At 44.2% G+C, this 27,129-nt stretch overlaps 1 protein-coding gene across 1 annotated transcript in view; it reads left to right on the forward strand.

Moving 5' to 3' along the window:
• Positions 1–3,953: 3,953 nt before the first annotated feature.
• Positions 3,954–27,129, forward strand: part of OLFM3 (olfactomedin 3) — a 198,541-nt gene continuing 175,365 nt past the window's right edge. Inside the window, exon 1 of the mRNA XM_077332854.1 lies at positions 3,954–4,133. Within this exon, the coding sequence (XP_077188969.1) occupies positions 4,065–4,133 (69 nt within the window). The 5' untranslated portion in view covers positions 3,954–4,064. The remainder of the gene's footprint in view (positions 4,134–27,129) is intronic.

Genomic DNA, 27,129 nt, shown 5'->3' on the forward strand with positions numbered 1-27,129 from the left:
TGTTGTACTGTCCACTTAACTCGACAACATAGCAAGTGCTCCGTTATTTATGTCAAGCCAAGAAAAGTGTTACAAAAACAATTACGAATTCCTGAAAGAGTTTCTAATTGTTGCAAAACCTCAAGAAAACGGGCACTTCATGTTGTGTGAGAGCATGAAAGCAAAACATGGCAAGTGGTCTACCTGACTTCTGAGGGGCCAGATAACAACTCAACCCTGGGAAATTTTATACCTCCAGAACTGTCCCCTACTCCAGCAGGCCTGTTTGGAAGCTTTTATCACAGAACGTGGATTGACTGCAACTCTCTGCTGAGTATACAAACTCCGTGATAAATCTTGGGTACTTGATCTGTAATATATGAAACGAACCTTAGGACTGGAAAAGCTAGCATGTCCCTGAAACATGAAGGTCAAGTACGTACAAGGCATCAGATATGTAGGCAGAATGGTTCAGTAGATTCGACACATTATATATGCAATAATTTTACGCTGATTGGTGTCTACGGGGTGTCAGAAGAGACACTGACAATCACACAAGGATCTTTGTATTCTTGGTGAGTCCCCTCTGTATCCTGATGTAGCTTCAGCCAGAATCACAGAATGGGATTCATTTAGCTAAAGTCATGACCTTCAGCAGCAAGCTTCAGTCAGAGCAAACATTTCTGTCTACTGTACGTTTGTGAAAATGCCGTTCACTAGAAGGGAATACAAAGCATATTCTTCTTTCTGGCTTTTCACCTGCCAGACTGGCCATTGTTTTCCTCCTTCCTCAGAACTGTATCTTCTCTCCTTGGGCAGAATTTCTTTCCAGTTTAAATTTCCAGTCCTCAGGAAGGTGGCCATACTAATTGCCCTGCTTGCCTTATAGAGCAGGCATGTTGGTAGTCCTGCTCAGCCACCCAGAGCAGCACCCCTTGCCTACAGATGGTGTCCTTAGTTCTTTGAAAGAAGAACAGGCAAGAAATCTGACGGAGAATCTTTTTTTTTAAAGAACAACTCACTAGCAAGAGCTAGGAGACTCTCTGCTCTGCTACCAAAGGCTTCAGCAAGTTATGTTCTTAATGTACTCCCCAGGTGACTGTGAGAACAAGCAGGGCATTTCTAAGCAGAGCTCTACCCTTTTAAGTTCAGTGAAAGGTGGAAAGGTCTAACTCTGGTTTAGACTGTACTAAAACAGCATACCCTCCATGCATACAACCCGGAACTCCAAGGAAGAATGGAATGGAATAGGGTTGGCAACAGTCCAGCAAACATCCCAGGGAAAGTCCTGTTTCTTTAATAGAGACTTAATGTACAGCAACAGGCAGCTGAACCCTTTCATAGCACTGAAGTCAATAGCATGACCTGGTAAACGGCAACTCATTAAGCCTCTGTTAAAGGGACACAACATTTTTCCTCAGGCCTCTTGGCCACCTCGGAATGAAAATATGGTGTCACGGCTACCGTGTTGGATTTGGTCCAGTGTGCAAAGCTCCACTCTGCTATCAAGCCCACTGTCTGCCCACCCTGGGCCCTTCTCTCTGGCAGCCTCTCATGGTTTCTTATGAGGACAAAATGGAGGTAATGGGAAACTTGCTTGCCTCCCTGAGGTCTTTGGAGGAAGGGTGAGATAAAGTGCAGAACTGTTTAAGCTACTGCCTGCAGGAGTCTTTCATCGTTTCATTTCCTAATGGGGTTGAATTTCCACACTTTCCCTCCTCCTCTAATTCCCTAAACTTTAGGGAATTAGAGGAGGGAAAGTGTGGAAATTCTCCCCCATTAGGGGCCTTTAGGGCCTAAAGAACCCAGCTTGAAGACACAGGAACACTTTGAGTCTGTGATGAAGTGAACACCAACCTGTGAAAACAATGAATGCTAATCCTTTAGGTGCCTAACTCTGGTTTGGGAAATACCTGGAGAATTTGGGGGTGGAGCCAGGAGTGGGCAGGATTGGGGGGAGGAAGGGAGTAGAAAGCTATGGAGTTCCCCCCCCCCCACTCCAAAGCAGCCATTTTCTCAAGGGGAACTGATGGCTTTAGTCTGTAGTTGAGCTGTAAAACTGAGGGATTCCCAGATCCCACCTGGGGATGGGAATCGATGCTTCACTTTTTTTTTTGGGCCACAAGAGACTCCAGATGGCTGTTCTCCTAACATTCAGAGGTCACCCCTCCACATCCATGTTCCTTCCAAAAAAAGTACATGTTTTTGTCATAATTGCTATGGTTGGCTTGGGTTAATCAAGATGAGCAAGAAAGGGGAGAGAGGTGTGTGTGTGTGTGTGTGTGTGTGTGAGAGAGAGAGAGAGAGAGAGATGTACACATCCACATGGCAATCAATTACTGGACTCAAAGCTGTCCCTTAAGAAGTGTGCATGCACACAAAAGCTTAAGGGTGCCACTGGACTCATGCCTTGTTCAGCTGCCCACCTAAACTCCAATGATCCCTCTTTCAGCAGCCAGATCTTTAGAGCCTTGTAGGATATGGAAAGAAGCAACCACATAAATGGCCCAAGAGCTAAGCTGAGCAGCTCCTGCAGTGTGGGGAGTCAGCTTTGCAGGGCCACTCGGTGAAAACTCAGCCAGTAGCCCTGACGGTGGGCCCTTGCCTCCAGTGGTAGGATGGAAGGCGTGTATGTGTGTCTCTCTGTGTGTGCAATCAGTTGTGTGAGCCTCTACCAGCAGACCAAAGGAAGCGGTGCACTCCTGGCACAACTAACGGCTCAGAATGAGGTGGGGAACAGAGATAAGGTGAAGGGCACAGGAAGGAAGTGCTCTTCATTCTGTGTGAAGGTCTTCTAAGAATTTTCCGGGCCACATCTAACAGGTTTAGGCAGGAGCAAGGGAGAGACTCTGGTCACTGGATTCCTGCTTCTCTGATTGCTCAGTAGTCCTCTTTGAACCATTGAGGAGCTGCAGAATTGGCTGCTCTTTAAGAAACAGAGTGGCTCCTCATCCTAAGAAGCACATTTGTTTTATTAAGGACCTGGTGATGCATTTCTGGACTGCCCAGAGAAGATGTCAGAACTAAATGGGATCAGGAATGAAGGACCTGGACCCACCTGATGTTTTGATGCTGTTGAACCTGGGTGGTGTGGACCTAAAGGAAAGTCGGCCGGGAGCCCCAAGACACAGCTGCGAGCTGGATTAATGTAGAAACAAACCACAATCAGTATGTTTGGCAAACACCCAAGTGTTCGGGAAGCACCCTGTTCTCTCTCTTATCCCTTCGCAATTACTACCATACGCCCCCCCCCCATCCACCCCAGGAAACTGTCAATCCCATGAAACAGGGATACCTCGCTCACCTCCATGCTTTGCCCAGTGCCCCCATGCCACTCTGTGGTTTCAAATACTGCCCAGTGGTGGTAGCAGCTGCAGGCTTCCCCCTGCTACTTAGGCGCTGCTGCAGAGCTGCTTGAGCCAAGGCCTATCGAGATTTTGGCTCACTATCAGGCAGTCAGGGGTCCAGCTGGGCAAGCAGGACAGACTCCTCAGGACCCCCCCCCCCCTTACCTGTCCTGGTTTGTCTCTTTCCCTGTTCATCCCTCCCCTTGAGTGCCTACCTCCCACAGTTGTGAGGGGGGGGGAGACTTCCCTGTCCCCCCCCAGTTCCCAGAAAAGCCCCCCAGGGACCAGGGTGATGACACATCTGGCTTGTTTCCCCTGTTCCTGGGGCCAGGCAAACTTTTTCATGGGGTGGGCGGTGGGGCTGGAGGCACGGGCTCCCCCCTCCACCGCCACCGCCAGAGAGCCTTGCCTTGCCCTGCTCTGGACTTGGCGCTCCCCCCCCCCCCCCGCCCGGCCGCCAGCTCCGCCTCGCCTCCTCCCTCCCTCCCGCTCGCCGAAGGATGCCTGCGGAATGAATGAGCGTCCCCGGGGCGGCTGCCGCTGCCGCCTCCTCCTCCTCGTCGGCTCGCAGCATTCGGGCTGTGGCGGGCGGGCGGGCGGGCGGGCGGGCAGAAAGTGCGAGCGGCGCGCGGGGGCCCTGCAGGGACTGGATGAAGGAGACTCGCGGGGCGGCGGCGGCGGCGGCGGCGGAGGAGGAGGAGAGCAGCCGCGGCCACGGCCAGCAGCCCCGGGACCAGCATGCAGCCGCCCGCCGGCCTCCTCAACCTCCTGCTGCTGGCGCTCCTGACGGGGCTGGAGCTGTCCAAGGTAGGGGCGCGCCAGGGAACAATCCGCCTTCGCGGGGCGCCTCCGCTGCCGTCCGGCGCCTGCCAAGCGCCGCTGGAAGGAGTTCTTCTTTCCCTCCACGCCAACCCCGCCTCGTCACCGCTCCCGAAGTTGCTTCGGAGGAGCGGCCAATGCGGCTCTCGGGGGGGGGGGGGAAGCGGTCGCTTTTTTGGAGCCGGGGGAGGCGGGAAAGGGGGCCGGGGCGGCTTTGGGCCAGGCTTTGGGCCAGCCTCTGGAGCCCCGCGACGTGCGGCGTCTGCCCGCACGGCCGGCAAGAGGGCTGGTTTGGAGAGAGGCGAGCTCGGGGGCGCTTCGCCTGTCGGGGGGCGCCGGGCTTCCCCCGGCTCGGCTGCTGAGAAGTGGTCGATCCTGCCAGCCACGCGGGCACACTGCGGCTCCGCTGCCCAGACAGGAGACAGGGGGGGCTCCTTGGGTTTGCCTTTCCAAGAAAGGAAGGGAAAGGGACAGCGGCAGCGGCAGCAGGCAAGTGCGCACCGAAGCCCGCTCCGGCTCTGGGTTGCTTGCCTCGCCGCCTTAGGAATGCTGCTGGGGTTCCCTCTTCTCCCCCCCCCCTCCAATCTTCCTACACAATTGGGGGGGGACCCACTTCTAAGAATTTAAACAGGCGATGGAAAGGTTGAAACACTTGGATGTTCTTGGTGTCCCCCCCCTCCCCAAATGCATTTTCTATGGAACTCTGGAAGGTGCCCCGGCAGTAGGAGCTGCCTCTAGAAGAGCTGGCGCGAGATTGATTTCAAGGTGATCAAGGAATGCTTTGGTACAATCCTAAACACATTTGAACCCAAGGCTCGGAAAGGCGGGATTGCCCTGTTCATGCTCCAGAAGCCCCCAGGGAGCTGCGTCCTGCCAAAGGGTTGCAAGGGGTGGGGGTGGGGCTGGAGATGAACAGGGCTTCCCTCTCGGTCATGTGCAATGGCTCCCCCCCCCAGCCCCCGTTAAGAGAGGAGCACCAGTATTTGGTCAGTGTGATCAAATCAGATTTGCTGCGGCGCTGAACGACAGCCACTTTAAAAAAGAGAAACGATGCTTCATGCGCGGTGCCGCCTGGCTGAGGCTGAGGTTTTGAAAACTGTTCCCTCACCCCCTGAAAATTAGACCTGTCTAATGCTGTTAGCAGAGAGGGAAGACTGGAGTCCAGTAGGCTGCATGACATGTGTCATGGCTGTCTGGCATGAACTCAAAATCTCTTGCTGGAAGGGGGTGTGTTTGTTTGTGTGTGTGAGTGTGCGTGTGTGAAATCTCTGGGATATACCCTTGTGCACATGCACTCATGCATGTACGTTGGTAAAATAAAATTAATTTTAGAAAGCAGCCAGTACAGTTTTTCTCTATCGTGCTTGGTCGCTGCACTTATGACAGACAATGACCCTTTCGGGGATGTCTTTGAAGTGGCAAGCCGTAAGCCTGGGTGGTTCTCAGGACTTCTAAACCAGCATTGTGTATTTCAACAGATGTCACAACTGCTCATGTCAAAACCGTGTGGGAGTCTTCAGAATGTGTATGGAAACTATCTGCAAACTGGCAAAATTGAGTGAGCTAGAACTCTAAAGTAGTTTGCAGGTTTCTTGCAGGGAGAAAAAAAGAAAGTTATAAATCCAGTGCAAACTTGACTGTGTGTGTGTGTTTATTTTCCTAAGCTCTTGCTTGTGACAGGGGTGATTTCATTAAAGCTCAGTCCTTTTTGCTGATGTGTCATGATTCAGTAGTTGCTTCAATTAGGAAAGAGGGACTAATTATAACATAATAGTAGCTAATCATAGCATTGGACTCCTGTTGCTTTTAGAAAAGAGAGGTTCTCAAAACCCTCTGCTTGGTCTCAAGCCCAGCTGTTCCTAATGCTGCCCCCAAGGTTTCACATGTTCCATGAATAAGTCTGGGTATCAAAATTGTGTTACTTTAAAGATGTATGTTCATCCTTTTGATCAACTGATCTCCAGGGCAGCTTATATCTCTGTCCGTCCCCCCCCCCCCCCCGGTAGCCTTACTGATAGTCTTGCAGCATAGACAAAAGCTGCAAATACTCCTCTGTGCCTAGACTGCATTATATGTGTAATTACATCTGTATTAATTACCTCTGGTTTTTCCTGGCTGGAAGAATCCAATCCTATTTTAGTTGTCAATCAATGCATTATTTAAAAGAGGCACAGGCAAAAAGGTGGGGTAGCAGGAAGCAACACTGGTATGGGTTGTGCCCCCCCAACACAAATACACACACAAGGGACATGTCTTTGGTAAGGTGACCAGATTTTAACATTGGTAAAGTGGGACAACATTGACCGGGGGGGGGGTCTTGATTAAAATTTATATAGAGCAACAAAAATTTTCATCAAACACATAGAATGCAAAAATAGTATTGTAATATATATATTTTAATTTCAACATAAGTACAATTTGCCAGGTGCCCCCAGATGTCCCTCCAAAAGTGGGACAATCTGGTCACCTTAGTCTTTAGGTCACAGCATTAAAAGTTTTTGTGGTTTTTTTTTTTTTTTTTTTTTTTGCTTTGCAGAACTTTCACAGTGGGGTAGGGTGATAGCCAAAACCTTGAGTTTAAATGCCCTGTTCAGCCACCGTTGTTTTCAGACATTATCCTGATCCATAAAATGGCAGTGAGTTAATCTCTCACACCATTTTCAGAAAGGTAAATGTCAAAGACTCATTAGTTGGATTGTACCAGCTTTTCCACTCATTCTTGTTCAATGTCCCCTCTTCACTGCAGCCCCCCCTCCCCGTCTATAATGTGGCTCTTCCTTTCACAGATCCCATGATTCCAGGCAAAGACTTTTTTTTTCAGTGGTCGAAAGAGCCTTTTCATTCCTCTTTCACCAGTGGAAAAAGTGGCAGGATACAACACGCGTGGGGCTGCTCTGGGTTTCGAAGTCAGAGAAGTGGTAACTGTCCTGAAAGAACTTCCAAAAAAGGTGCCCACACTGGTCTCTGGGAGGTAAATGAACAAAGAGTTTTGAGGTATGTTAAGACTGATATATACATTGTAGAACTAGTCTGCAGGCTGCAGCCCAGCTTATAAAACATCTAATAAGAGGGAGCACAAGGCAAAGTAGGTGCAGCCAAAAGAAGAAGAGTTGTCCCAGTCCTAAATAGATGCAAGATCTTTTGAGCAGTATGTAGACCATACATGGCCATTGTGACTCTCTCCCAAAGTGGGTTTTTAAAACATGAAAACCAGCTGTGGATGGCTGGGATTCTAAGCAAAGGAATAGCAGAGAGAGCTCTGGCTACTTTTCCAATTAAACTTCTCTCCCCCAAGCTGCATGGTCCCAGTGCTGTTCTTTACTTTTAGCATATCTCACCCTTTTTAATTTGTTTCCGCCATGTAGTGTCAAGTTAGTTCCTTGACAGTACACTTCCATCTATACGCTGACAAAAGATCTTCATAATATATGTCTGCATATGAACATCTGCGCCTGCCTTATACCAAGTCAGGTCCTTGGGCCTCTTAGTTGTGCAATCTCTTCTCTGACTTCAGGGGCTTTTCACAGTCTCAGGCAGCTCCCCAAGAATCTTTGCAATGGAGACGCCAGGGACTGACCCAGAGACTTTGAGCACTCAAATACTGAGGGCCAGAACAGATGTCTGTCAGCAATTATTTAAACTTAATTTTGCACACACAAGAGTATGGTCAGTCGAGGACTGAAATGGTCCTAGGGAGATACTGTTTGTCCAATTGAATTAAATTTACATGTTTTCAAGTGTTTTGCCCAGTGGCCCAAAAAGAAGCTCCCCAGGGCTATTTCAAGTGAGGACAATAGTGTGAAGGAGATGGCTAGAAACCCTCCTTCCTCTGTCACATGGCCTCACCTTCAGTTAGGTACAGAATATACAGCATACAGAATATGCATCATCATACAAATTTTGAGTACAAAATGCCCTGATACCAAACTCATACAGTACAGTTAAAGTCCAAACCAGTGGAATGCTTATTTAAATCCTGCTCATTTCCAAATGGGATTATTGTTCATCTTCAGTTCTCCCAGACTGCTATACTTTGCAGTGAACTGGATGCTCAGGAGAAAGGGAGATGATGAAGCAGAAGTCTTCAAAATTAAGCATGTGAGTTTCTTAGACAAGCCTACGCTTATCTGTAATCATGCGCAATCTCTTCCTCCTCTACCTACATGACATCCTCACCCACGGTTTTCTCAGATAACTCTCTCTCATGCATGCTGTGTTAAAATGCAGTGGTTTCCATAAGTAATACATAAAATGTACCAATTGTAATTGTTGATCAAGACAGAGATCAGAGAACCCTTATACCTTATGATACCATTTTATCTTCTATGTCTCTGCCATATTAAACAGTAGCAAAGTGTTTATGTATCCTACCTTGTGGTGATATATGTGACTGGGTAGGATCTGGAATCAAGATCCCATTTCATTGATTCCTTTTCTGTTAACTTGTTTTCTGAGGAATATAATTCCATGAGCAGGGTTAAATTTAACCCTCCTTTCCAGTGTAGAAGACTATCGACCGTACACAGGCTTCAATGAGAAAAAAGCAGTAATTAATTTTGAAAGTTTTAAATACCAATGAATGTGCTGCAATTTTTTTATATTCCTGCTGAAGTGCCATGTGTATTAATTAGACTTTGATTAGAATTTCCTTTTTTAGATGCACATATAAGGAAATATTTTTTTTCATTACCATAATGTACTTCAGTGAAGTGTCCCCCCTCCCCACCTAGTATATTGCTGGAACACTAGGCAAAAAGCCAAACAAGAGTCAATGGGTAATACTCAGAAACATTAAAAGATATACTAGTTGTTACACTAAGATCTGCAAACTTGAACAACTGTAATATCTGGAAATTCCTAAGTGTCACTGCTAGATGGCATCTCTGTGCTATGTTTGGAAATGCAGAGCACTTCTGCTGACCTTGTTGCTCTGTATAGTGGGCTTCTGCTACAGGGATCACTCAGGACAAGCTATCAACATATTTAAAAGGATCCCTTTAGGAGAACAGAATTAGAACTCAGTGAGCTGGATAACACCAAACGATGGAGGGATGCATGACCATGTCAAAGGTTAAGTTAAGTCATCGCAGTCCTCCAGAGATCTCCTGAAGCACCTGTGTGGAACTTCTCCACTTGCATTCATTTAAGGTATCTCCATGCACACAAGTGGACATCACTTTCCTTGAAATTAATAAGGGGAAAGCTGCATGTCCTTGATCTATCTTCATCAGGAATATTCTGACTAATGCAAGGCGAGTCTCTCATCTTGTTTTTCCACTTTGAAACCTGACGGTACCAAATGCATGACAGCAATCGTGTATGTGGTCTTGTAAAACACAACTTTCAAGCAACTGATTGTTTCGGGGGTGACTGCTTCACTTGTGATGAAATTCCTGCCTAGAAGTCATTTCTGTAGGAATAAAGCATGGATCTATAGATCAGTCATTGCATGTGATGATCAGCATGCAAATAAATATCTGATTCGTGTGTACCCACTGGGCATAATATGAAGCCATATTAAATTAATTAAATTAACCCAAGTTAACCGATTGTCTGAATGTACACTACCACAAAACGTTGATCACTTCAGGTACTTAGAAGAAAGCTGGAAATGAAGCCAGAATCAGAAATTGATTTACTAATCAGAGTCATAACTATGAGTTTGTATTACATTGGATATACCAGCATCTTGGACCTTATTCCAGGTTTAATTCCCACTGATGGGCCACGCTGACCTTACCTACAGGGTCGCCTAATTAGAACAGTTCTAAACCAAAATTTCTCTTGCCTTCAGTGGGCTCTCACTAGCTGGCTGCTTCTCCATGCCCTTGACTCCAAGCCTGCTTGGCATCCATCTCCTGTCTCTGTGCCTGGGTGTGCCCCCTTAAAGATCCAGGCCTGTTCTTTCTATGTACACCTATGAAGAAAAGGCTACACCAACTGAACTTCATTAGGAGCCTGAAGTTGTTTACATATGTCCCCTCTTTACATTCATTGCACTTCAACAACTGGACTTGTGATGGAGGCAGGGGGCTGGAGGAAAACAAACAGGGCTGTTTCTCTGCATTCAGGCCTGTTCAGGACACCCTTGGAGGTGAGCAGAATTGTGTCCGAGTTCAGCTCACAATGAGAGCATTCCCCCTAGGCTACCCTTCATACCCAGGCTCCAAATGAATCTTTCCCAGAATGATTCACGTAAACAACTAGATGTGAATGACCAAAACATCATGTGCATTGCCAGATGGGCCACCTCCTACTGGTTCTTTTTACCCTCCTAAGTGCTTCACTCATGACTCACCCAAGCAATGAGGATGCCTCACTTGCTTCATGGAGCACTGCCAGACCAGCAGCTTGAGGCACATTCACCAGCATGTCCAGGAGAGGCTGACTAACCAGTGCCACAAGTCATTGGGCTCCAGAGAGATAGTCAAGAAGGACAATGACCCTAACCTTCCCAGCAATGTTGTGAGAGGTCCAATTGTCTTAAGGAAATTAATCAATCTACTATATGATGGCTGGTGTGGATCCCAGAACTATATCATACGGATGCTCAAACACCTGCTGGCATAGTTCATGCCCAGCACACCGGTCCTGAGCAGGACATTGACCCATCAATGGAGCTCAGCTTTGTTCATCAGGCCATTCTTCAAGCAGACACTCTAGAGATGTGACTTAGCAGAATTTTAAATAAATGAGTATATGTAGCATGATACAGTGCAGGGCAAGATATGAGTCCTACTATTCCCCTTTCCTACAGACCTGCTGTCGCTTCTTGGCAGCTATCCTGTACCTCCCATCTCCAGCCAAAAACCTGCTGCAACTGTTCTCTGTTTGGCAGCTGCCTGAGACCAGCCATTCCAATGCAGGGAGATAGAGAGCTTGGCGTGTGGGAGGCTGCAGCAGTTGGACAAATTGTAGTTGCTTGCTGAACCTTCCCACTGCAAACTTGGTAGCATCCCTATAGAGAAGGGACGTGACACCTGACTGGACGGCAGGAAGCAGCATCACATTTCTCCATCAATGTCAGTGGGCTAGCCTGATGAACATAGCTCCCACTTTCGCTGCTTCAGATATGACCACTTCCCCTGCCATCTACCACTGAAATCTGCTTCCTTTCTTGAGGAAGATAGCTAATGCAATCCCATCTTTTTAAAATGTTTTCCAAAGGAGATCTGGCAATTTACAGGCCAGTCAATCTATTGTTGATACCAGGTAAGTTGGCTGAATCAGTTACTAAAGATAGAATTAGTTGGCACACTGATGAATAAAAGCATATTAGGAAGAATCAGCATGAATTCTATAAGGGAAGATCTTCTCACAGTGGAAGGTGTAAGCAGTGGGGTGCTGTAGGGCTCGGTACTAGAACCAGTACTTTATACATTTGTTCATTAATTATTTGGATTCCTAAATACTGAAGCAAAAAATCTTAATAGTGCAGATGATAAAATTTGCTCTCCCTTGAATCTGGAGATTTCACTGGAAGCAGGTCAGATAGCTTCAGGCACTCCTAACACTCCCTGGAATTGAATGTGTGGGTCTGTTTTGGGATGTAGTGGAGAGTTTGGCCATCTGTCTGTTGTACTGACTACCTAGCACGCCATCTGATGGCCTTACTTTGGACTGCTTCAGTCTGCTCTCCCTGGTGTGGACAGGACTTATTCACTGTTTAGCCAGCCACATGCCCCCACAACCCATGTCCCTCATGGCTGGGGAAAACTAGTGGTGAGGAGATCCAGGTTCCATTCTAGGAAGTTATTAACCTCTCCCTCATTACAGGGACCTTTCCAGAGAGGCTAAAGAAGGCAGTGGTTAGGCTACTTCTGAAAAAATCAGGGCTGGATCCATCCAAACCAGCCTGCTAGTGCCTGGTTTTACATCTACCATTTGTCATGGAAGAGCTTCAGAGTTTCCTGGAGGAAACATTGGCTCTTGACCCATAATTGGTCAAGCTTCCAACCTGATCATGGAGATAGTGCTGGTCACCTTCACAGATGATGTTTAGAGAAAACTGGATCTAGGGAGTCAGTACAGCTGTTTTTGTTAGATCTGATGCAGTGAATCACAGGCTCCTAGCCTAGCTCTCTTGGGGATACATGGAATAGCTCTTAAATGGCTATAATCCTTCCTACAAGGTTGAGGACAGAGGGTTTCATTAGAGGAGAGTACCTCCCAGTGACAAGCCCTGGTATGTGGAATCCCACAGGAGCTATTGTCTCCCTGATGTTATTAAATATCTATATGTACTCCCTTGCCTAGTTGATTCAGAGTTTCAAGTTGGGTTGTCACCAGTACATGGATGACACTCTGCTTTTTCTGCTGATGGATGGACATCCATCTGTCCCCCAAGATTCACTGACCAGGTGTTTGAGGTTGTAGTGGATTGGCTTCAGCACAGTCAGCTGAAGCAGAATCCAGCTAAAATGGAGATCCTCTGGCTGGGTTGGCATGCCCCAGGAGAAGTGGTTCAACTCCTGACTCTTGATGGGGTCCCTTTGACATCTTCAACCATGGTCAAGAGCCTGGGTGTGATTCTGGATTCTCCCTGTCTATGGAGACCCAGATCACAAATGTTGCCCACCAAGCATTTTATCATCTCTATGAGGCACAATAACTTTCACCCTACCTGTCAGCATCCAACCTCACCACTGTGATCATGCAATGGTTATCTCCAGGCAAGATTACTGTAACTCACTTTATACAGGGCTTCTCTCGAAGCTGTTTCATAAACTCCAAATGGTCCAGAATGCAGCTGCTCAGTTCCTTACAATTTATAGAATATTATTTTCCTTTGGTACTCTTTGTATTCATTCTTCTGTTTTAATCAACTTTGAACTTGACATTACTTTATCCTAATTTTATTGTATTAGTTTTATATAACAAGAAAGGAAGTAATCAGTGAAGTGGCTAAGTTTGTGGATTGCTCTGAGTTGTGCAGGGCAATGAGAATCAGGAAGGTCTGTGAGGAGCTCTGGAGGGATCTGTGAAGGCTGAGTGAGTGGGCATCAATATGGCAAATAAAGTTCAATGTGGGCAAGTAAAAAGTAATGCCCCCACAAATTCCTAAATATAAATATACATTGATAAGATCCAAACTGGTGGTAATTGAGCAGAAGAGGGATCCTGGAGACATTGTAGTTGAACTCACTGAACTCTACTCAGTATGTGACTGCAATAATAAAGGCAAATTCTATGCTGGGGATTCTTAGGAAGGGGGTTGGAAATAAATCTGACAGTATCCTAATGCCCCTGTTTAAATCTATGGTGCAGCCTCATTTTGAATACTGAGTACAGTTCTGGTCACCCCACCTTAAAATAAGATATTATAATGATGGAAAGGGGCAACTAAAATGATTAAGGGGGTAGAAGATCTTCCCTACGAAAAAAGGGCTAAAGAAGTTCGGGCTCTTTAGCTTGGAGGAATGATAACTGAGGAGTAACATGATAGAAGATTACAAAATTATGCATAAGATAGAGAAGGTAGAGGGTGGGAGACAAACCTTAAAGTGACAAAGACACTGGGATTTACATTCACAGAGAGTTCTGGCCGATTTACCAGTTGTTCCACAAAGCTATGGTTTGTTATGAGATGAGAAGGCAGCCTTCACCCAACTGCACAGTTAATTGCAGTGCAGTTTCCTTTAAATAACACCTAATTAAACTTTCTAATCTTATCATTCAGATGATGGGCTTGATTGCTGAAAAGAACTCAGAGAGCTATGGCAACTTTGTCAAATATGTCCTCACCCCTTTGCCTTCCAAAACGATCTCAGGTGAAATATTTTGTATGCTCAATCAAAAAGGCAAGGGAAACTCCAAATATCTATGAATCAATTAAATATATGAAGCTGCTCTGCAGAGTCTGACCAGTGGGCCACCTAACCTAGTATTGTCAAGTCTGAATGGCATAGGTCTCCAAGGCTTCAAAAAGATATTTCCTACACCTCCTGCTTGAGATTCTTGGAACTGAATCTGGCATCTTTATCATGCAATGCAGATGTTCTGGTATTGAGCTATCACCCTCTTCTTGAAAGTGGGGACACACAATACTCACAAGGGACTATTCCCCCCTTTTAGCTACAGCTCCTGCCCCCTTATTTCCTCCACTGCTGGTAATTCCAGTGGTGCTCTAGCCCCCGCACCACATTTGCCATCGGTGATCCTCGTGTAACTCCTAGCCCCTGGCTGCTGGACCCACTACAGGTCCTGTCTTCCCACCATTGCTTCTACCATACCCACCACAGTTTCACAGCACCATTGTAACCTCTGTCACTGTTCCAGTGAGACTTCCCTTACTGTTGCAATCATTACCACTTGGTCCAGTTTGATTCTCTGCCTCTTCATCATTGCTGGAGGAGGACATGATACAGCAGTTGGGTTAACTTTGCTTCCTCCATCGCCCATGTGGAGGTTCCAAGGGTAGGTGATATGCTGAGCTAGGGTGAAGGATTATTTACTGTGGCTCACTTGACAGGCATCTCTGATGGGATGCCGAAACTCTTCCGCCTCCTGAACATTTTGTGCAATGCTACACAAAATGTGTGTTGAGAAGTATGAGACACTGTCTGGTTAGTATGCCATCGCATGACACATAAGGCTTTACACTCTGAACAGTTTTTCAAAGTACGTGTCTTTCACAATGATGGACTGCTCTCTTCCTAATCATTCAAAATCCTGATAATATTGATTCCCTTGAAGTGAGTTGATATTGCTCCATCTGTTGTGTGATGGTAGCAATTATCACCTGATCATTTAAAAACTTTGTATGTGAGCCATCATGTAAGAAGATCCTTGTCCTGTTCAGCCAATATAAGACTGGAAAATCTCAATAATCACCAGGCTAATTCATTGTATGAATCTATTCCAATTTGAATATGGGCTTTTAGCTTCACCATAGCTCGATCAAAGGACACTTGCATGTGATAGGTTATCAGTTTCTGTAGAATATATCTAATTAAAGATGCATTGGCTGTTTTTGAGCAATTATTTTGAACACAATAGTGCTAAAAAAGATGTTCTGCAGCTACTTCTTCATCTGAACTGTGTACTTCTCTGATGTCCTGATTGGCAGCTCTTTCAGTGCCATTTTGTGATCTCTTCCTGGGAACAGTGAGTCCAGCCACTTGGCGGGAATCACAGTGTAAGCACAATGATTGCATGGAGACAGATAGCTAATCAGAGTTGACTACATGACAGCCTCACAATGAAATCTTGTTGCAAAAGAATAAAAAGAGAAGCTTCTCTCTTAAACTGAGGAAGTAATATTGTTCCTCAACCATTCCCTGGCTCCAAGAAGTTAAAGAAGGAGTGTTATTGAAGGTACCTTTTTCACTAACTCAGTTGTTGAACATAATACATACTTAACAGAAAAGGCTGAAACTTCCCTCCTTTCAATCTTAAGTTTCCTTGCCCAAAGAAAACCATACTTCTACACATACTTGCTCTGAGTGAATCCTATTCAATTTAGAAGGGTTTACTTCTGATTAACCATGCACAGGGTTGCACCAATTAAAGGCACTCCACAAATGTTCCCAATTGTTTTGTTGCCAGAGCATCTACAAAATGTCATCTCTTCAAAGGACTCCTGAAATTCTCTGCTGAAACTGGCTTAATCTGATTTGAGCTTGCTCTGCATAGTTAATTACCCAATGCTGAGAGAATGTCATTGTTTTCTATACATGGCCAAAGGCCGTCTTGCTTTGTGAGTTCTTGAGCTAGGATTCGTGTGGGTTCTTGGACAGATTGAGATGCATAGTGCTCATGCGTTCCTTTTCCTCATATAGCTTACTCCAATTAGCACATTCAGTAGTGGGTTTTAGGATAAGTGGGTCATGTGGCAAGATTTCTCTTCTATACTGAGTATTGCAAGCACAGTATCAAAAAGAATGGTTACATTAGGTTTGCACCTGCATGGCAACTGGGTGTTCAGCTTTTGTACAGCTGGAGAAACGTTCTAGAATGTCTGCTTTTGCAATGCTATGAGAGAGAAGGGCAAAGCCAAAATCAGTTGACTCCATCTAGTCTTGCTTCTTGTTCCATCTGCCAATGAAGGACCTCCTGCACGCTACTGGCCCCAATGGGTGGCAGCCTGACACTACCTAGTCCCTCTGAATCCGTTGCAGTAGCAATGATGGAATCACCAGTGTGGATGGAGATTCTGAGAGACAGTTTCACTGAATATTATCAAGGAAACAACCAGTAGCAAGTAGAAGTGCTGTGGTATGGACAAGGAGGCTTCTACTTCATCACTGCCTGTGGAAATCTCTTACAGAGCAGGTACTGCATTGGCAGTTTTCTGATATACTCAAGAGAAGCTATCCTTCAAATCTCTGGGATTTTCTCCTGAAGCATCTGGATCCAGGGTCCAGGCTTTGAGAGTGGCAAGGCAGCTCATAATTTTTACTGATGATAATCTCCACATAAAAACTCATACATATATTTGAAAGGAAGATCCTTTTCCTTTAGGTCCAGAACTCTTCAGGATGGCAAATATATACCTACAGTCGGCACACTTTCAACTGTTGTCCTTAGTAATGACTTTTGACATCAATCATGGCTGGCACACAGTTCTTCTGCAAGTGATATTTTAATTTCAAAAGGCTTTTATTGTGCATTTGGGAATTCTTTTTAAAAATATGTTTCTTAGTATAAATAATAGAAAAGACTTAATAGCAAATGATTGTTTAATATTGCATCAATGGCTACAAGGCATTTGTTTAAGTTTCTGTCAACTCCCTGGAAACTATGCTTTATATTTTGCTGAGATTATAGTTACTTAAATCTAATGCTTGGCTAGGCATGCAGAAGAATTTGCTTCTCTGACGAATCTTTGTGCCATATGGGCTTTATCCCTGTGATTTATCAAACATGGGAAGCCAAAAATCACTGAGTAGTCTCATCCAATAATGGTTAACGCCTTCTCAACATTTATTTACTACCCAGATCTCTCCCACCTTACCCCAGTAAAAAATGTGTCCAGAAATATGGGCTGTAGTCATGTAGTTTTTAAATTTCCTTTACTGAATTCTGTAGCATTCTCTGTCTTGCCTCTTTCACTTGGCATTTCTGTCACCTCTTTTGAAAAAATTTTTGTGCCTTTAAGAGCAGCTTCCAAAGCAGACACCACCAACAATAAGAGTAGTGCTGGATCACACCAATGGGTGACTTAATCCATCAGCCCATGGGTAACTTAGAGCAGACAACCTGTTACAGGGCCAACATACAGGGGATAGAGGCCAAAGCATTCTTTAGACATTGCCTCCTAGCATGCTCAAACAGAAAAAAAAACAAATACACAGTGTGATATCACAATGACTCTTGTTGAAATCACACTGACTCTTCACTGTGCATTGAACAAAATTTTGCTCTTCCTTGGTAGTGATGCAGATTAACACACAAAGTTGCCTTTGTTAAATCAACAGTTTTATTTTTTTTCTTCAAGATATTATTCCTACCTGGGAATAACTGATCTACTGAGATCTCAGATGGATATAAAGATCTGAAGACAGTGTGATGTCACTCTCATAATGTTTCAAATACCTGCTTGACCAAACACCATCAAGGACCAGATAATGAACTGAAAAATAATTTTCCCGATTTACCCTTAGATGTTAGCAGTATCCACTGCTATACAATTTCAAAATGAAAGGACTCAATTTTATAAAAATATCATGGCCAATATTTTGATCTAAGCAAGTCTGCATATAAAGTTAAAAGTCCATCAACTTAATCTGGCTTCAAAGAAGCATGCAACTAGTCTTATGGACCGTAATTGATTTTGGATTTGGGCTTCTCAAATGTCAGCATCTCGATGATGCATAAACAGATGAAGCCACCTCATATTTAGCCAGACATTAGGTCCACAGAGGTCAGTATTATCTCCTCTGACTGGCAACAGCTCTCCAGGGTCTCAGATAGAGGGGTCTCACATAACTTCTGCCTGATCTTTTTAATTGAGACTTTCTGCATGCTAACGCCATACGCCATCTGGACCAGATGTATCTGAGAGACTACCTATCTCCTTCTGACCCCCCACAGGGCTCTTCGCTCTAGGGGTGCAAAACTGTTAGAAGTTTCTGGCTCAAGGGAGGTTCATCTGGCCTCAACCAGGGCCAGGCTGTTTTGGTCCTTGTCTCAACCTGGTGGAAAACTCCTACAAGAGCTTGAGGGCCTTGATGGAACTTTCCCAGTTCTGCAGGACCTGCAAGACACAGCTCTTCCACCGGGTCTTTGGTTGAGGCCAGGGCGAGTAAGATCTGGGCGCCTCCATATGCTAGGCAGGTCATCAGCCACCAAGGTGTGCTCTCCCGGGGGCTATTCTTGTAGTCTGTGAGTAGGAAAGGGGGTTTATGTCACCATCAATGGTGAGTTTTAATGGGGATTTTATCATTGTTTGGGTTTTATGAGGATTACTGTTACCCACCACATACCCCTATGTGGGAGTGGCAGGATATAAATTTAATTATAAATAAAAATAAAATAAGCAGATACTTCACCACTGAGCCACAGCCCTTTTGCATAACAAACTAGTATGTGAAGAGAGCTCCAAAAGCAATTTAGGATATGAGGGATAGAAATATGTATTCACAGCAGGGGAGAGTCAAAACTCAACTTATATATACCAACAGTACCACAATCTCATCAAGAATGATAAGACGCCAGCAATACAGGGCTGTTTTTCCTGAATTGCAAGCAGACATGCTGATGCACATATTTAAGACTGGGAGGTGTCACTGGCAGAAGCTATTTGGGAAAGAAAATGTATAGTAGCATGTATACCATGACTAATGTTGATGTTAAGCTTTTCTCTGTGATCGGTACGTTCTTTGTGTATTGCCTCACAATATACCAGCTCTCCTCCCACCCCGTTGTAATGAGAGACATTTCACTCGAGGATATAAGTGGATAATTAACATGTGCCAAAGAATAACTAGTCTATGATAATATGCTTTTGATTTGCCCCATAAAGTGATTTCAGTATGAATAGGACAGGAACCGAATGGATTAATGTGGCCATGCTCCATGCACCTGCTCAAAATAATTGGAGACTGAGATTAATCCACAGCAAGGCAATAGAAGATTGTAGCCTGAAACTCATAACACCCTCATTTCTGCGAAGATTGAATGCCACAGCCTGCTATCACAAACCTTTTGAAATCTCAGAGAGATCCACACTAAAGCTCAAAGAAAACATTTCAATTAATTGCTGATTACTAATTGGCTTTATCTAGGGTGGTGAGAAGTATATTGCGGTGCTTTTCTAAACTCCTTTAGAAAGCACCATTATAGGCAAAAATTACTTTCTTGCTGAAAGGCAATTGTTGAAGCTCAGACTCGCCATTCCCCACCCCCTCCCCATAATCGCCGCACACTAGCAAGTGTTGCATCATTTTTAGCTGCCTGATCCTGAAACAAGAACTAGAAGCACAATGATGTTGCAGCCCGTTTAAGATGGAGTACTTTGATTTATGATTATTTAGCTCCACAAGCTTCATCTTAAATCAGTCCGAATCAAAGCACTTCATTTTAACAGTGTTATTTACTAAGCAGAATGTTTGTGTCATCAAACAGTATAATCAACCAGCTATTCAGTCAAACTTCAAACAGTGGTGCCTTTTGATGTTCTTGTGGTAAGCTGTCACTTCTGTAGCACTGCACTGATTTTGCTCCAGCTGTACAATTCATGCAAATTTCCTGAAGATGCTTTCTATGTGAAATCCTGTGGCAGATATCTTTGTGAGTCCTGTCCGTGGTACTGATTCTGTGGTTGTGTCTTTGTATTCTCATCTCACTGCATAGCCTTAGATACAACGCCACCCTTCTTTGATAGGGTACCTTTCTTTTTGTAAAACAGAATAAAAGAAATGGCCGTCACCCTGAGTAAAGACTGCTGCACTTCCTGTGTCCTCTGCATCACTTTCAAGCTCTAAACAGCCAGGAGGTGCATGTTAATATACACATTTAAATCTTAATAAGTGTGTGCAGACTATCAAATACAATTGGATTTCACTCAGGAGAACTCCATTCACAGACGTTTGTGGCTAAAAATGCCAAGCTACTCAGGGATAACTTCCTAAGTGAGGCAGCAGGAAACATACCCACTTGTCACCTGTGGATTTTGTGACTATTGTGCCACATTCACAAACCATACTTGAGCAATGTTCATGCATGATGATGTGCATTTCTTTTTCCTACACTCCAAAAGGAAAAATGACACATGTAAGGCAGTCCACCCTCTGAATCTAGTTTGGTGTAGAGCCAGATTGGTGAGAGCCAGTTTGGTGTAGTGGTTAGGAGTGTGGACTTCTAATCTGGCATGCCGGGCTTGATTCCCCGCTCTCCCACATGCAGACAGCTGGGTGACCTTGGGCACGCCACGGCACTGATAAAGCTGCTCTGACCAGGCAGTGATATCAGTGCTCTCTCACCCTCACCCACCCCACAGGGTGTCTGTTGTGGGGAGAGGAATGGGAAGGCGACCGTAAGCCGCTTTGAGCCTCCTTCGGGTAGGCAAAAGCGGCATATAAGAAGCAACTCTTCTTCTTCTTCTGAATCTATGCACCTTAAATCTGCATAGACTGCTGAAAGTAGGTTACCTAGACTAGAACAGGAAACCTTTATAGTCTGAGTGCCAAATGAAACACAGTTTCTACCTGTGAAGATGTTGGTGTGTCAGTAAGTAAAAAGGGTATGGGAGAGTTGATGAGCATGCTGTTTACAGAAGGGGTTCTTTCTGAGGGGGTAGTGGTGTTTTCTCCTCTTCAGAGATGCAGCAGCCTCTCCTGTGCTGCTGGATCATTCCCATTCCCAGCCTGAGCATGTAGAGTAGCAATGTAGTATACCTAGAAAGTACAGTACCAACCATTGAGGTGGGGCTTTTGAAAAATTCTGGGGGGTCAGAAGGCATTCTGATTTAGGTCCTTCAAAATTCCCAGAGCTGTACTGTAGCCTAGCCTGGATCACCTGATGAGGAGCAAGCAAGCTGATGTGCTGAACAAAACAACTGGGTGTGTTGCTATTTAGCCCCTTGCTGGAGCTTGCTTAGACTTACACTGGGCATCCTTCCTTGTTTCTACAATTTTCCTGATATGGCATAGTGGCTAAGAGACTGAAATTTAAATGAAGGAACCGCTGGTTCAAATCTTGCCTCAGTAATGAACTCACTTGGTGGTTTTAGGAAGGCCTCATTCTTCCATATGGAATATGAGTCCTTTTCAGTTATAATTTTTTTGTTTCAGAAGAGCAGACCATTTGCAATTCTCTCAGTACACGTGTTTGCCATTTTGTATAACTAGGGTACATAGATTTCTTTGGTACATATAACTTTGGTACATATCAGTGGAAACCCAAGTTACCGAGAATACACTTTTAGCATGGATTTGTCTCCAACAGGTCCTGTCAGACCAACCTGGTTTCCTTTTTTGACCAAGTGACAGGTTTGCTGGATCGTGGAAATTCAGTTGATGTCGTTTACTTGGATTTTAGTAAAGCTTTTGATAAGATTCCCCATGATATTCTGATGGATAAATTGAAGGACTGCAATCTGGATTTTCAGATAGTTAGACGGATAGGGAATTGGTTAGAGAACCGCACTCAAAGAGTTGTTGTCAATGGTGTTTCATCAGACTGGAGGGAGGCAAGTAGTGGGGTACCTCAGGGCTCGGTGCTCGGTCTGGTACTTTTTAACATACTTATTAATGATCTAGATGAAGGGATGGAAGGATTACTCATCAAGTTTGCAGATGACACCAAATTGGGAGGACTGGCAAATATTCCAGAAGATAGAGACAGAGTTCAACGAGATCTGAACACAATGGAAAAATGGGCAAATGAGAACAAGATGCAATTTAATAAAGATAAGTGTAAAGTTTTGCATCTGGGTCAGAAAAATGAAAAGCATGCCTACTGGATGGGGGATACGCTTCTAGGTAGCACTGTGTGTGAACGAGACCTTGGGGTACTTGTGGATTGTAAGCTAAACATGAGCAGGCAGTGTGATGCAGCGGTAAAAAAGGCAAATGCCATTTTGGGCTGTATCAACAGGGGCATCACATCAAAATCACAAGATGTCATAGTCCCATTGTATACAGCACTGGTCAGACTAGACCTGGAGTACTGTGTGCAGTTCTGGAGGCCTCACTTCAAGAAGGATGTAGTTAAAATTGAAAGGGTACAGAGGAGAGCGACGAGGATGATGTGGGGCCAAGGGACCAAGCCCTATGAAGATAGGTTGAGGGACTTGGGAATGTTCAGCCTGGAGAAAAGGAGGTTGAGAGGGGACAAGTATTTGAAAGGTTGTCACTTGGAGGAGGGCAGGAAGCAGTTCCTGTTGGCTGCAGAGAAAAGGACGCACAATAATGGGTTTAAACTACAAGTACAACGATATAGGCTAGATATCAGGAAAAAAATTTTTTACAGTCAGAGTAGTTCAGCAGTGGAATAGGCTGCCTAAGGAGGTGGTGAGCTCCCCCTCACTGGCAGTTTTCAAGCAAAGGTTGGATACACACTTTTCTTGGATGCTTAGGGCCCTTCCAATTCTATGATTCTATGATTCTATATACACTAAAGCTGAAAAAAACCCAACATGATGCCCTATTCATACAAAATGGCAAATGTACATACTGAGAATATCACAGGTATTACTCTTTCCGGGGAGAAGAGGTGCATGAGATAGGAGCACCAAGATCACAATGACTGAAAAGGGTGGCATGGATCCCTTGAATATGGTTCTAGAAAGGGTTACACTGGGATCATATGTGTGAAGTTCTTCAGACACTCTGAAGTGCTGAAGTATCATCCAATGAAGTGCTAAGTGTCATCATTACTAGCATCCACCATTTCTACCAAGGGTTTCTCCCCCTTTTTATAGCTCACTTAATATCACTGTGAAGCTGAAGACTTTATCCTTGAGCCAACTTGAGCCATTTAATCTTTATAAATATTGTGTAAGTTAGTGAGAGGAATTTGGCAATTGCTGCAAAATGGGATGGAATTAGAATCACAATTCATATCAGAATTGTGTAGATGAGATAAGATGAAATTTAATTCCCTAAATTCAAAGGTATCATATTAATGTGGGATTTGTTCCAAAGCATAAGGATGCTATTTAAAAGAAAATACCATATTATGCACTTGGCTCTAAAAAATAACTAGACTTTTATACTCCCATTACATGGATATTGTGTTTAGTAAGTATGCTGATAATTCAGAAGGGACTATATTTTCCTTTAATGTTCTAAAGCAAGAGACCAAAATGAATATGTATAGTGCTAAAGTGTAACTGTGATGGACTTTAAAAGCCTAGAAGCTCTGTACAAATAACTGGAGGACTATGAAGGGTTAATTCTTCAAAGAATCAGAGATCATTGAATGACAGACTGCTCCAATCTGACTGGTTAGCATCATCCGAGTTGTGAAAGACTTCTGAACTGGATGCTGAGAAGGGAATTAGTCAGATTTTTGCCTTGACTTAGTTGAGTCTGATTTCAGCCCTAGCTTGAGATGAGTTAAGTACTGACAGTTTTGGAATTCAGCCCAGACTGGGAGCAGCTTAACACAGACAGGAGAACTGCAGAAAGATGGCAAGGATAAGTGGGTAGTTAGAATGAGACTACCATTTGGGCCAAAGAAAAATCTTCTACTGAGTCCTGACTGGGGACGCAGGTGGTCGAAGGTGGGAGTGTGTTTGCTGTGGAGTGCTGCGCTTACCGTGGGGGTGGGTCGAGGTCTGCTGGTTGTTGTCGGCGGACCCCTCCGAGTTTTTATCACGGACAGGGGACCCGAACGAGCCTCCCCCCCTACAGCCGTCCTCCACACGACGCGCTTCCCGCTCGCCCCGCCACATCACATAGAAAACAGTGGGAATAGACCTGGCCTTCATACTCTGGACACCAAGACTACTGCTCATTGAAAACAGTGGGAGACAGGGGGGGGGGATTCCAAATATGGTATCTATACTCCAGCAGTTTCTGGATAATGGTAATCATTCCCTTCTAAAATACTAAAAATAAATAAAACCCAGGTTCTGCCCTAAGTTGTTCCTGGTATGATTGGCTCTCCCTTCTCTCATACCCAGGACAAGTCAGAAACCTTTTATTGTAATATTTAATAAGAAATTTATCTTTCAGCCTGGCTGCAACATTCTGAGAAAGGAAGATTTCCCACATTTTATTAATTTGAGTATCATGAGAAAAGATATGAATAAGGCCAACCCCCCCTAGTTACCTCAACCTAAAAAACAAAAAGAACCTGACATGGTTGAGTTTCAGCAAAAAAGACTAAATCAAGTCAATAAACACTGGAAGAAACAGAAATGATCATCTGATGAAAGTGATAGCCTCTTCCTGTGGGTTATCCATAATGTTTAATATTCAGAGTTATACTGCCTCAAAATATAGAGGTACCATTTAGATATCTGGCTAATCATTTTTGGCTGAACTGCCTTCTATATATCTGCTTTATACATTCTTGTGGGTTGGTTCAAGCCAAGGCAGTATACCTTGAGTATCAGTTACTGTGGGGGCAGGAACAGGGGGAGGCTTTATGTACTGACTATGGGCCACTGTATGAAAAATGGTGCTGGACTAGTTTGACATTGGATCTGATCCAACAGTGTCCTTCTTACAGTCTGTGTCTTGGGGGCTGGCAGGTCTAGACTAGATCTGTAAACTCCATGTTAATTAAAAAACACGTCCTTCTGTCGGTCCCTTAGCTATTGCCCACAAGCTTCACTGATAGTATCATGAGAAGGAGAAACTCTCTCTCCACCCAGGAAAATATAAGTTTTTCCAGCTCTAACATGTTCTCCATTCAACAACACTAGCAGTTCCATGTTTTTCAAGAGATTGTGGTTGTCATGGCAGCAGCAGGTTGCTTCTATAAGGGCCTTGGAGGTGCTGACCAGGATGTCAGCAGCTTCATTGGCTCCCGATTGTTATTTGTATGGATCTGCCTGAAAGAAGCTTTCTGGTGGTTTTGTATGAGAAAAGTTGAAGAAAAGATTAAAGTAGAAAAAGCACCAGCCAGTGGACAGCAGCACATTGTGTGGACTATCAAATTTTAACCAGTATTTTCCTTTTTACAATCTTCCAAGTGAACTTCCTAGAGCCTCAAGCCTGTAAGGAAAGCATTCAGAGTTTGGGCTTTTATAGTTTTAGAAACATTCAGATAAAATTTAAAAATGCAACAGGAGACAGGTCTGCAAAAGTATACATGGCAAGAAGAAAGCAGACAGATAGAATCTCCCCTCCCTTTTCTTAAAACCATATACATCGGGGTTATCCAATGAGATTGTTCAGGGTTAGAAACAGAACAGGGAATAGTTTAACCTATTTATTTATCAACTTTATTTATACCCAATTTTTCTAGTCAATGTGTACACAAAATGGCATACGACATTCTCTCTTTCTCCATTTGTAGAATTCACTGTGACAAGATGTAGTGGCAGCCACTTAAAAAAAATGACACATTTACGGAGGCAGCTATTATTCATAATCGCTAAACAGAATCTCTATGTTCAGAGGCAATATGTTTCTGAGTAACTTTTGCTATCGAATCATTCCTATTTGTTTACAATGTTTTCAAAGAAATCTGGGGTCTGTAGACAAGTCCTAAAATCTAATTAGTATATTTGTTGAAAAGAGTTTGATTTTTACCCTCTACTACACAGAACTTGCTGAAATGCATTTGACCTACTCTTTAACATCATAACATATACATTTTGCAGCAGAAAAAAAAAACTTGAAAATGTGTCATATGGACTCTGGGAGATTTCATTATTGTACTACAGTATCTCACCAAAGATTCCTAAATAAGCTTAGCAGCCATAGGATATGAGCAAGGGTCTCTTTATGGATTAAAAGTTGGTTAGATGGCTGGTAGAAGAGTAGGAGAAAATGGACATTGCTCATAATGGAGAGAAGGATCAGCATTAGGACCAGTGGAATTGTTCATAAAGGATTTGGAATTGGGGTTGAACAATGTAGTAACCAGTTTTGCAGATTATACCAAATTATTCGGGATGGTGAAAAACCAGAGCTCCAGGAGGATCTTCACAAATTGGATGAGTGAGCAACAATGCACCAAATGAATGTCAATGGTAGTAGGTGTAAGGTGATGCATATTGAAACAACAATCCTACTTTTAAAATATGTGTCAGTGAGGTCTGACTGGCAGGAGAGGGGATGCTGTTGGGCATGCGCAGGCCAGACTGGGCTGGAAGGGAAGCAGGAACAAGGTTCCAAGAACAGGGAAAAATACTGGGCCAGGCCTTAAATGCAGTGATCAGGCACTCTTAAATGGACTCCAGGGAATGGTAGAGGACAGGAAGGCCTAGAGGATCATTGTCCATGGGGTCGCGATGGATCGGACACGACTTCACACCTAACAACAACAACAGGCACTTTTGAAGGGGCCTGTGGTGGAGAAAGGGTTGGATAGCTTGTAATGTAGTGGATGACTGTAAACATATGACTGGGCAGAAGCAAATGGCATAGGTGTGTGTTTGCTGCAAACCTGGACAGATTACCCCTACCCAGTCTGTGCTACTAGCCATTCTATAAGGGTCCTGGAAGGTAATCACCCCACATAACATCATCTTACAGTGTCCCAGTTTCATATCATTATTGTGATCTTAATTATACATTTATGTGTGGGGAATGAGTAGTAATGTTGTGAGGGGGAAGAATAAACTCTATCACTTCTAGCTTCAGGAGAGGGATCACATTTGGAAGGCTCCTGAATGTGAAACCAGAAACTCCATACACCTAGGCCAGGTTTTCTCAAGCAGGGTTTCGTGAAATCCCAGGGTTTCTTGACAGCCCTGGAAGGGTTTCCTAAAAGGGTGGGAGTTAATTCATTTTTAATATTTTTTAAAAGTTTCTTAAATATTTATCAGGGGATATGACCATATATGATCATATCGACCTGCCCCCTCCTCCCAAAGTGGTCAGTGATGAAATAATGTCTCAGGGGGTTCTCAATGGTAAAA

This window comes from Paroedura picta, chromosome 4 (genome assembly GCF_049243985.1).
Source record: "Paroedura picta isolate Pp20150507F chromosome 4, Ppicta_v3.0, whole genome shotgun sequence".
NCBI lineage: Eukaryota > Metazoa > Chordata > Lepidosauria > Squamata > Gekkonidae > Paroedura > Paroedura picta.